Source organism: Staurois parvus, unplaced genomic scaffold (genome assembly GCF_062004578.1).
Source record: "Staurois parvus isolate SC_StPar_1 unplaced genomic scaffold, SC_StPar_1.0 ptg000534l, whole genome shotgun sequence".
Lineage (NCBI taxonomy): Eukaryota > Metazoa > Chordata > Amphibia > Anura > Ranidae > Staurois > Staurois parvus.
In genome coordinates this window covers 1,125,889-1,142,320 of record NW_028318330.1, presented here as the reverse complement: position 1 = coordinate 1,142,320, position 16,432 = coordinate 1,125,889, and the positions used below count along the sequence as shown (strand labels likewise).

At 46.6% G+C, this 16,432-nt stretch overlaps 2 protein-coding genes across 2 annotated transcripts in view; one reads left to right on the top strand and one right to left on the bottom strand.

The window, feature by feature from the left end:
- Nucleotides 1–16,432, top strand: part of LOC149451535 (uncharacterized) — a 61,593-nt gene that overhangs the window by 11,413 nt on the left and 33,748 nt on the right. The gene's annotated exons all lie outside the window — the stretch shown is intronic.
- On the bottom strand, nt 3,942–10,095 carry LOC149451538 (uncharacterized). Its single transcript, XM_089690570.1, has 4 exons — nt 10,072–10,095; nt 4,505–4,628; nt 4,291–4,388; nt 3,942–4,211 (listed from the first exon to the last, which is right to left on the bottom strand). The coding sequence occupies exons 1-4, from the start codon at nt 10,093–10,095 to the stop codon at nt 3,942–3,944; spliced, it is 516 nt and encodes a 171-aa protein (XP_089546696.1).

The following is a 16,432-nucleotide window of genomic DNA, read 5'->3' as shown; positions in this document are numbered from 1 at the left end:
ACTTACATCCTTTAAAAGAGACTTTACTGCAGTTACTAAAGATGCAGGAGATAAACAAAACAAATACAAAATGTTCACTGCAGGTTTAAAGCTGTAAAACTTGATATTTTGATTGCACCCGATTGCTATTAAGCTATTGCTGTGATGTTTAAATTGACATAATAAAGTTATAATTGCAGTTTTTTTATATTTTGGACTCTTTATTCTAAAGAAAAATGTAATTTCATAAGCTTTAAGGGGGTGTGGTTGAGGGCAGGGCTAGGGACAGGGTTGGGGGATGGGCTGGGGTTGGAGGTGGACCTGGGCAAGGTTGGGTGGGGCAGCTGGTGGAGAGTAAGGATTGTGCCTGGCTAGTAGGTCTAGACTCAAAATGGTTTTTCCGGATGTATACAGTATATATATGACAAGGTAGACTACTTCATGTAACATTACATCTTCATCTCAGATTGTAAGCGGATTGGATTGGCCTGTGTATGGGATTCCAGATCAAGTCATGGCAAGGTACACGTTGAGGGTTGAATATCTGGGTGTAGAGAGATCACGGGGAGGATTTGTATATCTGTTGTCACATGTTGCTGAGTTACTGATTTCTTACACGACATTTCCAGACAGTTGGATGTAATTCATTAATATTTGGAAGTAATTGCTGGCTTGTATTTCTCCCCATTATTGTGGATTAGATCATTGTACTGTTATCTTGTATTGTTTATTATTTATCATCACCTATTAGATTTCATCCCCATTTTGTACTGATTTATATTATTAATAAATATATATTTTTGCACATTTTTGCGTTTTATTTTGTCTTCCAATTATCACAAATACAGAACTGGGATGTCGGTTACTTTGTGAGAATTAGTAGGGAATCTCCTTCATTCCAGATCCCGCCTGTTTCCATGAATTGTATACGGATTATTTCCTCACAGATAAAGTTCTGACAATTTGTACTGTTCTGGTGTTTTTGGTCCTCAGAAATGAGATCTGCCGTCATCAGACATGATGGATTTTCAGACATCTATCCCATAGTTTGTAGACTCTATAACTCTCCTACACACTGAATCATAGACACTGATTGGGGTTATTGTACCCAAGAAATGGCGCAGAATACACCTTTGTCTACATTTATAAGGAAAGACGATTTATTTGTAAAAACAAGAAACAAGCAGAAATGGTAAAAAGTGGTGTTTAAATATCACCAAAATAAATATCTATTTGTGTGAAAAAATTACAAAAATATAATTTGGGTACAATGTTGCATGACTGTGTAATTGTCATTCAAAGTGTGAGAGCGCTGATAGTTACCAGTCGGCCTGGGCAGGAAGGGGGGGGAAGTGTCCGGTATACAGGAGGTAGAACCATTTTTTTTTAAAAAGACCTGCAAGTGTTTGTGAAATCTCCCACCACAAAATGTACTCAGCCAATCACAGGGCAGGACTCCATTTTTATTCTTCTCCTGCTATCAATGGCCAACCCGGTCCCACACTTCATCCATGTCTTTGGGGGCCTCTGATCTCCTTATGAACTGTTTCTTCCATGATGAAGATCAGACATGGAGTATATCTGAGGTGTATATCAGGGTGTGCTTCTTCCCCACATGAGAGCTGGGATGTCCAGCAACATTCATCTAGAAGACATTTCCCGCACTCAAGGCACTAATACACCTCCAGGGTTGTGTGGGATCCCTGATGTACAGGAAGACAGGACTTCAGTGAGGAACATTTCCCTCACTCAGGACAGGAAAGTGGCTTCTCTCCCGTGTGAGATCTTTGATGTTTATGAAGACTGGACGTCTGTGAAAAACATTTCCCACACTCAGGACAGCAGTACGGCTTCTCCCCTGTGTGAGATCGCTGATGTGTGTAAAGATTGGAAGACTTTGTAAAACATTTCCCGCACTCAGGACAGAAATAAGGCTTCTCCCCTGTGTGAGATCTCTGATGTGTGTAAAGATTGGACTTATCTGAAAAACACTTTCCACACTCAGGACAGGAATATGGCTTCTCCCCAGTGTGAGATCTCTGATGTGTGCAAAGACTGGACTTCTGTGAAAAACTTTTCCCACACTCAGGACAGGAATACGGTTTATCTCCCGTGTGAGATTTCTGATGTGTGTAAAGACTGGACTTCTGTGAAAAACTTTTCCCACACTCAGGACAGGAATGCAGCTTCTCTCCCGTGTGAGATCGCTGATGTGTGTAAAGACGGGTCTTCCTTGAAAAACATTTCCCGCACTCAGGACAGGAATACGGCTTCTCCCCCGTGTGAGATCTTTTATGCACATTAAGTTTGTATTTAGAACAGAAACCCTTCCCGCACTCAGTACAGGAGAAGCTCTTCCCTGTTGGAAGGCCGGCCCGGTCCCGCACAGTCTGAGGTTCCTCAGGATACAAGGAATCCGATGGTCCATCTACACTGGGTGGTGCCGGATGGACATTGGAGGGAGCCGGGTTTTCTCCTGGACTATACTGTGTGATGTCCTCATCTTCTACTTTCCAGTCTGGAGACAAAGTGAGACAATCCTCGGAGGTTTTCCTCATCTCCCGGCCATGGACTAAAATACAAAGACAAAGAGGATTACTAGACAGGAGCTGATTGGTTCCCCCAAACCAGGACTCCGCCCACATCAGGCAGCTTGGTCTCTGAGGAGCTTACAATTCCACCCTCAAGGGAACTAGGAAATGGCTCCTCTGATCTCCTACCAGGTCATTTCTTTATTCATGGACCTTAGTCAGAGAGTGAGGAAACAACCAGAACTGTCTTTTATAGGAGGGACAGTGATGAGGGGATTATAGGACGAGGATCCCCACCCCCTCTATCACTCATCATGACAGAGGCATGCCTGTGTTAGCAACATCATGGGAACATATGCCCAGCAATCATCTTTGCAGTCATGGATTTTCTCCTGTTGCCCCTTTACTACACTTTCCAGTTCGCAACATTTTTCTTGGTAGGCTATAGCGGCCTCCATGTTTGGGTCAGATTTTCCTGTGCAGGTCAGAGGTCAGGCTCAGAGACCAGTATTTATAGAAGAAGACCAACCAACAGGATAGGTATACAGGCAGGTCACCATGACAGATGACGTGGACTCACCTGAGGTGCGGGGTCTAAGCACTAACCAGTATCACCAGAGCTCCAGATGGTGGGTATGGGTTTTGCTGCGTGTTAGTACCAGGTCACAGTAGTAGTAGTCAATAAACAAGCCAAGGGTCAGTAACAAGTGGTTCCAGGTCAGTAGTGACGGTACAGAAGGTAGCAGGAGAGACAAAGGCAAGATATTGGATGGAGAAGGAACAAATATCTGCCAACCAGGAAGTGCAGAGACATGGCTTAAATCAGGAAGTTCATGGGAGGAGCAAGGGGTTCAAGGCTCAGCAGAAAACACAGCAATGGATTGAGCAAAGTGCCGTCCATTATATCAGGTAACTCAGTGAGAAGAGTTACTACCAGACACAGTAGAGGTCCTGGGTTCAAGTCCAGGCCCTGACAGGTGTCTACGTTGAGCAGAGGCAATGAATTAAGATTTAGCTTCCAGCTGAACCCCAGAATCTCCATAAATCCAGTCTAGATACATAAATTGTGTCTGCAGCACAGAGAAGGAAGATTATCCGAGAGAAATCCAGGAATACAGGACGGGGAACACAGCTCAGGAAAGTGACCAGGGGATTACAGGCTGATATCACCCAGTCCCCGCCCTACTCTGGACCAATCAGTGAGCAGTATGGGTGGAGGAATGGATTTAGTGTTCATGACCCACCTGTGCTGATCTCTGTAGGAGTGTCCTCCTCTATAAATGTCCCCGTTATTCCATCCTCCTCCATAGACTGCTGATCATCCCTCACATACGCCTCTTCTTCTTCTGCTTTCACCTCAAATTCTATATCGATTGGATCTCCACTCTAAATCAAGAAAATGAGAGAAAATATCATCTGTAAAATATAAGGTCACATAAAAAATCCACACATTGTCTCTACAAGTCCATGTTCTAGATTCTCCATCCCACCAACCTTGCAATGGTGAGGGATGGTGTGATCTTCCTGTGTGGAATCCCGGGAATACAGAGGACGGGGACATCTCTCTGGTGGGTTCCTGGTATTAGGTGGCTCCATCATATCCTTGTGTCCTTCTGAAAACTCCTCCATCACTCCATACTCCTCATCCTCCTCTTTATACTCTTCTTTAACATCAATATTATCATCCCCGAGGATTCCACTCTGAAAGATATAATAAAACATTCATTGTAACAAACATGCTGTGTATAAATCACAACTACCAATAATTGTCATCATCTACCTGATGATGGTGAGGGTTGGTGTGACCTTCCTGTGTGGAATCCCGGGAATACAGAGGACGGGGACATCTCTCTGGTGGGTTCCCATGACTGGATCCATCTGTAGGAAACACACACACTGACTGAATCCATTGTTTCTATGTGTTTATCAGATGATGGGGGATCTAGGTGGATCCTCCGTACTGCTCTCTCCTTTACAATAAAGTCTCCTCTTACCCGGTGATGTGAGGGGCGGCTGATTGTCCATCATGACGTCCTTGTAGAGATCCTTGTGTCCTTCTAAATACTCCCACTCCTCCATGGAGAAATAGACAGTGACACCCTGACACCTTATAGGAACCTGACACACACAATGATACAGTCACCATCCAGACACATCCCTTGTCTGTTACTGGAGAATGTCCCAGAATTCCCGGCACCGCTCACCTCTCCTGTCAGCAGCTCCATCATCTTCTTGGTGACTTCTAGAATCTTCTGCATGTTGTGTCTCTCAGGGTTTAAGGAGTCACATGGAGGCACTGTGATGGTCATATGATCACCTGACTTCAGAAGAGGAAATCTCTGTATTGAGGAACCAATAGGAATATCATGTTAGATTCCCAGAATCCTCCTCACCTCTCCGGTCAGGTCTGTGTTTTATTAATAGAGATAAGAGTGACGTCATGTGACCTCCCAGAATCCTCCTCACCTCTCCGGTCAGCAGGTAGATGATCTCCAGGGTGAAGTTTAGTATCTTCTCAGTCATGTGACTCCGGTCCTCCTCCATCCTCATTGGTGCCATCATGTGATCTATACAGGTCTCCTTGTAGACGGATAACTTTGGGAAATGAAAGTAAGAATTACACTCACCGGCCACTTTATTAGGTCCACCTTGCTAGTGCCAAGAAAATCTCCTCCCCACCATGACACCACCAGCCTGAACCGTTGATACAAGGCAGGATGGATCGATGCTTTCATGTTGTTTATGCCAAATTCTGACCTTACCATCTGAATGTCGCAGCAAACTGTCTGCCCATTCTCCTCTGACATCAACAAGGCATTTTCCTCCACACAACTGCCGCTCACTGGGATATTATCCCTTTTTCGGACCAATCACTAGAAACCCTAGAGATAGTTGTGCGGGAAAATCCCAGTAGATCAGCAGTTTTTGAAATACTTAGACCAGCCTGCCTGGCAGTAACAACCACACCACATTCAAAGTCACTTAAATCCCCTTTCTTCTCCATTCTGATGCTCAGTTTGAACTTCAGCAAGTTGTCTTTGCCATATCTAGATGCCTAAATGCATTGAGTTGCTGCCATGTGATTGGCTGATTAGCAGTTTGTGTTACCCAGCAATTGAACAGGTGGACCTGATAGGGTGGCCAGTGAGTGTATTTGGATGGTATTGGTCACACAATAATAGGATGTGGATGTGAGGGGGGAATAGGAGGGTTGCTGGACATCTAACCAACTCAATACCGGACACTTCCACCCCCTTCCTGACCAGAACACTTTTCAGATGTCAGTGCTGTCGCAGTTTGGATGACAATTATGCGGTCATATACAGTACTATTCTAGGTGCTGCCTAGTCTGTGCAAAAATTGTGTCCCATTCCCAACGTGTCCAACTGCATGAAAATCCATCCAAATTCAATATAAATCCCTCATAAATACTGAATAGAAAAATAAAATCATCAATATTAATAGTTCTTTATATCAGTTGATGTGCTTGTGCCTCTCCAATCACACTGCGCCAACCGACCGTGCGGAATAATGTGCCTTGTGCCTCTCCAATCACACTGCACCAACCGACCGTGCGGAATAATGTGCCTTGTGCCTCTCCAATCACACTGCGCCAACCGACCGTGCGGAATAAAATGCCTTGTGCTCCTCCAATCACACTGCGCCAACCAACCGTGCGGAATAAAGTGCCTTGTGCCTCTCCAATCACACTGCGCCAACCAACCGTGCGGAATAAAGTGCCTTGTGCCTCTCCAATCACACTGCGCCAACCAACCGTGCGGAATAATGTGCCTTGTGCTCCTCCAATCACACTGCGCCAACCAACCGTGCGGAATAATGTGCCTTGTGCTCCTCCAATCACACTGCGCCAACCGACCGTGCGGAATAAAGTGCCTTGTGCCTCTCCAATCACACTGCGCCAACCAACCGTGCGGAATAAAGTGCCTTGTGCTCCTCCAATCACACTGCGCCAACCGACCGTGCGGAATAAAGTGCCTTGTGCTCCTCCAATCACACTGCACCAACCGACCGTGCGGAATAAAGTGCCTTGTGCCTCTCCAATCACACTGCGCCAACCAACCGTGTGGAATAATGTGCCTTGTGCTCCTCCAATCACACTGCGCCAACCGACCGTGCGGAATAAAGTGCCTTGTGCCTCTCCAATCACACTGCGCCAACCGACCGTGCGGAATAATGTGCCTTGTGCTCCTCCAATCACACTGCGCCAACCGACCGTGCGGAATAATGTGCCTTGTGCTCCTCCAATCACACTGCGCCAACCGACCGTGCGGAATAAAGTGCCTTGTGCTTCTCCTTTCATCAAAGTGCAGATCTCGTGCTGCCCTCCAGTGCTCCCCCTCCAGTGCTCCCCTCCTCCACCACAGGATGTGGACTCTTACACTGGAATAAGAGTCCTATGTGCTGTGTCATGGTCCTGGTTAGTCTGGAGCTTGTAGTCCTCCTGGATGATTGTGTACAATTCCCCCCCCAATATATCATACAACTGATGGTTCATCTCATGATGTATGCAGGGAGGAGATAACAACAATCACCCACAGGGTGTCATTCCATTTATTACAAACTTCCTTTACAGCAAACCATATACACTCACATTTGTATATAATATACAAGCAAAATGTCCGACCGAAAGTGTCCCATCCACATGAGTCTCACCATTCGGGAATTACATCACCGCAGCCGTCACTGACGCATTTCCCCTCCTCTAGGGGGCTGTGAGAGGATTGGCTGCTGGTGGTAGATGGTCTTATTTATACTGTGTGTCTCCATATCTCCGAGCCCACTTCCCCTTCCTGTCCTAACCCGGTGTCACCTCCGTGTCCTCCCGTGGCCTTGCGTGGTCATGCAACACTGAACCCAAATGACATTTGTAACATTTTTTTAGACAGAGCTTTCTTTTGGTGGTGCGGTATTTATTCACCACTGGGGGGAGGGAAGGGGAGATTTAATTTATTGATAAACAAACAAAAAAAAGAACAATAATTTTGAAGTAAAAAACTTTTTTCTTCATTTGTTATAACATTTTGCAAAAAAAATATTTTTCTCTTTCACTGATGGGCATTGATGAAGCTGCATTGATGAACAGGCACTGATAGGTGGCACTGATTTGCAGCACTAACGTGCACTGATATGCTGCACTGATGGGGCTGCAATGATGGGCACTGATATGCTGCACTGATGGGGCTGCACTGATGGGGCTGCAATGATGGGCACTGATATGCTGCACTGATGGGGCTGCACTGGTGGGCACTAATAATCACAGTAAATGTCCCCTGTCACAGGAAAGCCGGTTATCGGTTTCCTTTCCTTTCCTCAGACAGTGACAGCGCTGAGGATAGGAAACCCCAATAACCGGCTTTTGTTAACATGTGATCAGCTGTGATTGGATACAGCTGATCACATGGTAAAGAGACAACATCATTGGATCTTTTCCCTGATCAGGGATGTGTTGAGCTCCCTACCAATCACCATGCTGCGTCCCCCTCCACCTGCACAGCAAGAGTGGGAGGACATCATACAACGTCCTTCCAGAAGGAGAGAGGTCCTGTCCGCCGTCATTGTACAATAGGCCGGGTGGGAACCAGTTCAGGACTTCTGTCCTCCTGGAAACACATTTAGTTTGGACTGTTTAGTGTTTGATGCATATTTGAGGTCCCGGGACCCTCTTGTCCATCCAGATCAGAAATCCCCTTTTCTCTGTTGGGTTTGTTTGGTCTCTGAACTGGTTTTGATGAGTTTTAGATCTGCAGAAAAGGAATGATAAATATGATCCTTCCTATGACTTGTTTGCTCTGAGGCCGTGCTGTGAGGTCAATGTTGGCTCATCATGAGGTCCAGGAAGGGGAACTTGATCACTTTTGGACGGAGTTGCTGGATAATCAGGATAATTGGAAGAACTCCGGCTGCAAGGCTCCAATCTCTGTCAGCCTACTGACTGACAGGAGTGATGTCACTGTCACTCTCTGCAGTAAGATAAGAGATTGGATGGGATAGCAGGAGGATGCTACTGGTGGCATAGAGAGCTGTGGGGGAGGAGTCTGTTCTCTTCCCTCCAATGGCAGCCCAGTGTGGGTAGGAGGACAATGGGGGGTTCTCTTGGTTGCCAAGAATTCTCTGGAATCCAGGACATTGTACAGAGTGGTGGGGGGTTCCTGGGGCTCTGAATTCCAGCACCGGGCACTGCCAGAGCCTGTGTCATGGGAAGGTATTGGAGTGTCTCCTGAAGATGTTCAGCACTGACCCCTGACTACCTTTTAGGCAATGCTGCAGAAACAGACATCCTCTAAGAAGAGTGCCCACCAAGGGCCCAGAGTCCTTCAACTACTCTACCTCCTTAAGGCCCCGAGCTCCACTACCCTTCAGGGGCCCCAAAGTTCCTTATCTGTAGTACCCCCTGAGAGACCCCTCAGCTCCTCTACTTCCCTCAGACCCCTCAGTATTTCCCTCCCTCTGACACCAATGATGGAACATATTCTTCATGGCCGGCTGGGGAATGTTTTCTTCCTCCTGAGCAGCAATGTAAGGGGCTCTATGCTCCATACTCCTGACCCCGGCACTCCATCATTGTGTTGCTTGCATAGTGTAATGATTGCCCATTGGCTGCCTGTGTAGTGTCATCATTGCCCTTTGTAGGCCATGTATGGTCAGGATGGTCCTTGTCTTGTCTATTTATTGTCAGTGCTGTTTGTTTAGAGGACCATATTACTAGAATTTATCTCCACAATGAGGAGAATGTTCCGGCCCCGGAAGTGGGGGAATGTTCTGCCCCTGAAGGGGTTCATCTGGGTTCCCACACTATATATGTGTGTATCATCATCTGCTGGAGATAAAAGACGTCACAGTGACTATGGAGGAAGAGGACGGACATGACTATGGAGGAAGAGGACAGACATTACTATGGAGGCAAAGGACGGACATGACTATGGAGGAAGAGGACGGGCATGACTATGGAGGAAGAGGACTGACGTGACTATGGAGGAAGAGGACGGACGTGACTATGGAGGAAGAGGACGGACGTGACTATGGAGGAAGAGGATGGACGTGACTATGGAGGAAGAGGACGGACATGACTACGGAGGAAGAGGACGGACATGACTACGGAGGAAGAGGATGGACATGACTATGGAGGAAGAGGAGGGACGTGACTATGGAGGGAGAGGAGGGACGTGACTATGGAGGGAGAGGACGGACATGACTATGGAGGAAGAGGACGGACATGACTATGGAGGAAGAGGAGGGACGTGACTATGGAGGAAGAGGACAAATGTGACGATGGAGGAAGAGGACGGACATGACTATGGAGGTAGAAAACAGACGTGACTATGGAGGAAGAGGACAGATGTGACTATGGAGGAAGAGGATGGACATAATGATGGAGGAAGAGGACACACATGAGAGGGGGTTACTGGGTGTAAATAGAAAAAAAAACCTTATTCCCTCCTAGATTGTAAGCTGAACTGTATTGTTGCTGTATTGTCTTCCATTATATTGTAAAGTGCTGAGCAAACTCTTGGCGCCATAAATCCTGTATAATGATAATTACCTCCTCTGCTACCACTTCCACCATTGTCTCCTCTCTACTTCCGGTCTGTACCTGACATCACTTCCTGTCTGTATCTGACATCACTTCCTGTCTATTCCTGCCATGACTTCCTGTCTGGGTAGAAGTGAGCAGTCATATATTTCTGTCCCCCTTGGTGGGGGGAGGGGTTTTGGCCCCTTTGATTTTGCAGTAACATTGATTGTAGATTTAGTCCTGTAGAACATCTGGTATATGGATACAAAGCCCCCCAGCTGGGAGTAAAGGGTGGAAATGGCTGGTGACCCCCAGATTTGGGCAATGATGTCATCACTATAAATGGATAAAACCCGCGCTATGTGTAACAACTCCAAACCTACAAAAACCTTCTAGCGGACTGCTGCTGTAACAAAGGGAAGGATTCCCTGTCATCTAGAAGAGCATTATGTGTCACAGCGCTGTCCTATTGTGTGTGCACAGAAATCATCACAAATACACTACAAATATGTGGAGACATTCAGAGATAAAGAGCTCGGGGCTCCAAATCCTATTCTCTGCACATCCACTGCTTCCACTTTACACCCACTTCATTGGTCTTATGGGGTTTATCAATAAATGAAGGAAACTGAACCGTGTGCAAATCCATCCACAACATAAAGTGCTTTGTGCTCAAGATGCTGCTCCCTGCAGATCCACTGCTTCCACTTTACACCCACTTCATTCATCTCATCAGATTTGCTGCTATAGGAAATCATCTCAAATCCTGTGCAAATCCATGGAGACGGACAATACTGTGTGCTCAGTATAGTGTTCTCTGCAAGTCCACCGCTTCCACTTTGCATCTACTTCAATCCACTTATTTTACTCCAAAAATCCACCAATCAGTGAAAAGTTGATAAGGTGTGAAAGTGCTCCGCCCTCCAAACTGTGCCAGCTGTAGTGTAGCCACGCCTTCTTCCACCTCTTGTACACGGGATGGTGAGGGCGCCCCCTAGTAGTGCTTCCCCCTCACCACACCAATAGGACTCCCAGCTTTTCAGCTCCCAGAGTCAGAAACATCCTTCACACTCTCCTCATCTCCGATGGTAAAGGAACCGGATCCTCCTCGCTCACTCCTGCAAGTCTGCTGCGGGTTCCCTCCTAGACTCCGCCTCCGACCGCCATTCCAGCAGGAGCTCCGCCTCTAAATACACACTCAGGGAGGAGAGAAAGGGGAACCAGACATCATGTGACACCTTTTATTACATGGAAATATGAAAATCAACGGGACTAATGCAATCACATTTACTGCAAAATCAGAGGAGCCAAAACCCCTCCCCCGAGCAGTCATATATTTCTGTCCCCCTTGGTGGGAGTGGAGGTGACCCCTCTATAAGGATCTACAGTCCATACACACCCAGCACAAGGCCGGGGTCACACTACCAGACGCTTCTCGGGGCTGCAGTTCCTCTGAGCTCCACAAGGTGGGGATCTCACTTCTACCCAGAGAGGAAGTCTCTATGGAAGACAGGAAGTGATGTCAGGTACAGACAGGAAGTGATGTCAGGCACAGACAGGAAGTATAGAAGTGACATTGGTGGAAGTGGCAGCAGAGGAGGTAATAAGATGTTATTTTCTATTCACACCCAGTGGGACTTTAATAAAATGGAGACCTGAATGAAGAGGTGAGGAGGATTCTGGGAATATCATTTGATGTGACTCTTTGTGTTCAGATGTAGAGTTTTCCTCCTGTGAAGTCTGGAGATCATATGACATCACATTGCCTCCACCTCCCTCCCTGATAGAAGAGAGAAAGAAGAAGAAGATTCTAGAAGTCACCAGAGAGATCACTGAGCTGCTGACAGGAGAGGTGAGCGGTGCCGGGAATTCTGGGACATTCTCCAGTAACAGACAAGGGATGTGTCTGGATGGTGACTGTATCATTGTGTGTGTCAGGTTCCTATAAGGTGTCAGGGTGTCACTGTCTATTTCTCCATGGAGGAGTGGGAGTATTTAGAAGGACACAAGGATCTCTACAAGGACGTCATGATGGACAATCAGCCGCCCCTCACATCACCGGGTAAGAGGAGACTTTATTGTAAAGGAGAGAGCAGTACGGAGGATCCACCTAGATCCCCCATCATCTGATAAACACATAGAAACAATGGATTCAGTCAGTGTGTGTGTTTCCTACAGATGGATCCAGTCATGGGAACCCACCAGAGAGATGTCCCCGTCCTCTGTATTCCCAGGATTCCACACAGGAAGGTCACACCATCCCTCACCATCATCAGGTAGATGAGGAACAATCACTGATAGTATCATTAGGATCTGTACATTATCTGCATTGTTACCATTGATGTCATTTTTATTATATATTCAGAGTGGAAACCTGAGAGATCCTAAAGTTGAGGTTAAAGAAGAGATAAAAGAGGAGGAGGATGAGGATGGGGGGATGGAGGAGTCAGAGCTTCTAAAAGAACACAAAGATCTGTACCAGGACACCATGGTGGAGTCATCCAGCTACAGGAACCCACCAGAGAGATGTCCCCGTCCTCTGTATTCCCGGGATTCCACACAGGAAGGTCACACCATCCCTCACCATCATCAGGTAGATGATGACAATTATTGGTAGTTGTGATTTATACACAGCATGTTTGTTACAATGAATGTTTTATTATATCTTTCAGAGTGGAATCCTCGGGGATGATAATATTGATGTTAAAGAAGAGTATAAAGAGGAGGATGAGGAGTATGGAGTGATGGAGGAGTTTTCAGAAGGACACAAGGATATGATGGAGCCACCTAATACCAGGAACCCACCAGAGAGATGTCCCCGTCCTCTGTATTCCCGGGATTCCACACAGGAAGGTCACACCATCCCTCACCATCATCAGGTAGATGGATCCAGTCATGGGAACCCACCAGAGAGATGTCCCCATCCTCTGTATTCCCGGGATTCCACACAGGAAGGTCACACCATCCCTCACCATCATCAGGTAGATGGATCCAGTCATGGGAACCCACCAGAGAGATGTCCCCGTCCTCTGTATTCCCAGGATTCCACACAGGAAGGTCACACCATCCCTCACTATTACAAGGTTGGTGGGATGGAGAATCTAGAACATGGACTTGTAGAGACTATGGGCTCCAATCACAAAGCGGTATCTTCCCGTATCCCAGTATGTAGTAAGATGCTGCATTCTGTTTTTTGGTAGTGAATCCTGCGGGTAATTTACCACTGGTGTCCATAGCAACACTTGTAAATAGCTTGTTGTTAAGGAGAGGGCAGCCGCCAGTGTCCCCAACAACCAGTAAACAAGGAGCGGATGGCCGCCAAGTTCCCCGCTGACAGCTGTGACAGGTCTGGTATGGGTTTTAAAGAGGAACCCTGATGCCAAAATATAAAAATAAAGGCGTGGTTTCCCCTCCAAAATCAATACCAGACCCTTAGTGAGTGCCCACCTTCCTCCTGAACCATACCAGGCCACATACCCTCAACATGGGGTGGTTGCTTCAGGGCAGGGGCACTCTGCCCTCCCAAAAGCACCTTGTCCCCATGTCAATGGGGACAAGGGTCCTTCCCCACAACCCTGGGCAGTGGGTGGGGGGCTTATTGGAATCTAGAAGCCACCTTTAACAAGGAGGCCCCCAGATCCCGGCCCCCCACAATGTGAATGAGTATAGAGTACATAGTACCCCTATTCATTCACCAAAAAAAGTAGTTTAAAAAAACACTGGAAGTAATTTTTGACAAAACAAAAATAAAGAACAATATCCCCTGATGTAGATCCATCGATGATCCAATCACGATACTCACTGTCATCACTGACTCAAAGAAAAAATAATGCTTCTCTCTTTCCATCTGACAACTCTGCCGCCTCCCACTTCTGAATAAATTAAGGAGCGCTACCACCCTGTGACATCACTGGTTGGCCTTGCCCTCTTGTGACATCACCAATACAACATGCCCCGGTCAGTGACATCACCAATACAACATGCCCCAGTCAGTGATGTCACCAATACAACATGCCCCGGTCAGTGACATCACCGAGTGGCACCGTCCCTTAGTATATTTAGTGGCAGGAGGCAGCAGAGCTGTCAGACAGAGGGGAGTCTTCATTGGGAGCGGAGCTTTTCTTTCCGAGTCAGCGGTGACAACGATCATCGTGATTGATGATGGATCTACACCGGGGGGACATTTTGCTTTAGTTTTCCTTTTTTAATAAAGGACTTGTCAAATACTGCCTGCTGTCTTTTTAACAGAATACTTTGTTGGGGTGAATAATTAGGGGTACCATGTACCCCATACTCATTCACATGGGGTGAGGGATCTGAGGGCCCCCTTGTTACATTTTGTAAGTCCTCTGCCTGCAAACCCCCACAGCCACTAGCCTGGGTTGTAGGGAAGAGTCCCTTGTCCCCATCAACATGGACAAGGTGCTCTGGGGGAGCAAAGCCCCCCCCTTCCCCAGAGCATCCACTCCATGTTAAGGGCATGTGGCCTGGTATGTTTCAGGAGGGGGGGTGCTTGCTTGGCCCCCCTTTCCTGACCTGCTGAGCAGCATCCTCATATAGGTTTCTGGTCTGTATTTCCTTCATTTTGGCAAGGAGCACCCCTCAAAATCCATACCAGACCCGGGAGGGGGACCCCACGCCATTTTCTTAATATTTTGTTGCTGGTAATTCTTTTTTTTTTAGATTTATCGGTTGGTTTGGATGCGGCAGCCGCTCGCTCCCTAACAACCATGTTGTTTACTGGTTGTTAAGGATGCCAGCGGCCGCCCACTCTTTACCAAGCAGTACACATTTCCTGAATGCCGCATGTCTCCACCACTAATTAATGACCGCATGCATTTCATTCTTTATTTCCTTCTGTGAATGTAACGCCTGTTCATGCGGTATTTACTGAGCGTGTTCAGTGTTTGTGGTCAATACCGCAACACGGGATAGGAAATGGACAGTTTCAGGATGGCATGCGGTATTTAGGGGAAATGTACCCACATATCACATGTGATCTGCTTCTGTGAAGGGAGACAATGTGTGGATTTTGTGTGTGATGTCACAATCATAAATCTTACATTTTACAGATGATATTCTCTCTCATTTCCTTGATTTAGAGTGGAGATCCAATCGATATAGAATTTGAGGTGAAAGCAGAAGAAGAAGAGGCGTATGTGAGGGATGATCAGCAGTCTATGGAGGAGGATGGAATAACGGGGACATTTATAGAGGAGGACACTCCTACAGAGATCAGCACAGGTGGGTCATGAACACTAAATCCATTCCTCCACCCATACTGCTCACTGATTGGTCCAGAGTAGGGCGGGGACTGGGTGATATCAGCCTGTAATCCCCTGGTCACTTTCCTGAGCTGTGTTCCCCGTCCTGTATTCCTGGATTTCTCTCGGATAATCTTCCTTCTCTGTGCTGCAGACACAATTTATGTCTCTAGACTGGATTTATGGAGGTTCTGGGGTTCAGCTGGCAGAAAAATGTTCATTTCACCAAACGTGTTACTAGACCTAGGCACCTGGGGTGTGTGCTTTTGATCTCATTCCTCATGGTGGTGACATAGCAATTCTCCCAGTATTTGTCACCTGTGCCGGGTGGAGGGATATGTCTGTATAGTTTCACTGAGTGCAGTCTCAGGAGATGGGAGACAGCGGTGTGGGACCTCTGCAACTTGTCATTAGAAGGCAGGGGAAGCAGTTGAACCTGAAGCCAGTGAAGCCTAGAACAGTCCAAAACATTCAATCACTGATTACAGGGGAGCCAAAAAGGACTAAAGGTGCCTAGGCTATCTGGAAACCTGTCTAGGAGGGTGCTATGCACTATATCATTTATATTACAACTTAACCCATGCACTATATACTCTATGTTGTACATTACATACTCCTGACCCCTGCACTATATACTCTATTGTACATTACATACTCCTGACCCCTGCACTATATACTCTATGTTGTACATTACATACTCCTGACTCCTGCACTATATACTCTATGTTGTACATTACATACTCCTGACCCCTGCACTATATACTCTGTTGTACATTACATACTCCTGACCCCTGCACTATATACTCTGTATTGTACATTACATACTCCTGACCCCTGCACTATATACTCTATGTTGTACATTACATACTCCTGACCCCTGCACTATATACTCTATGTTGTACATTACATACTCCTGACCCCTGCACTATATACTCTATGTTGTACATTACATACTCCTGACCCCTGCACTATATACTCTATGTTGTACATTACATACTCCTGACCCCTGCACTATATACTCTATGTTGTACATTACATACTGCTGACCCCTGCACTATATACTCTATGTTGTACATTACATACTCCTGACCCCTGCACTATATACTCTATGTTGTACATTACAT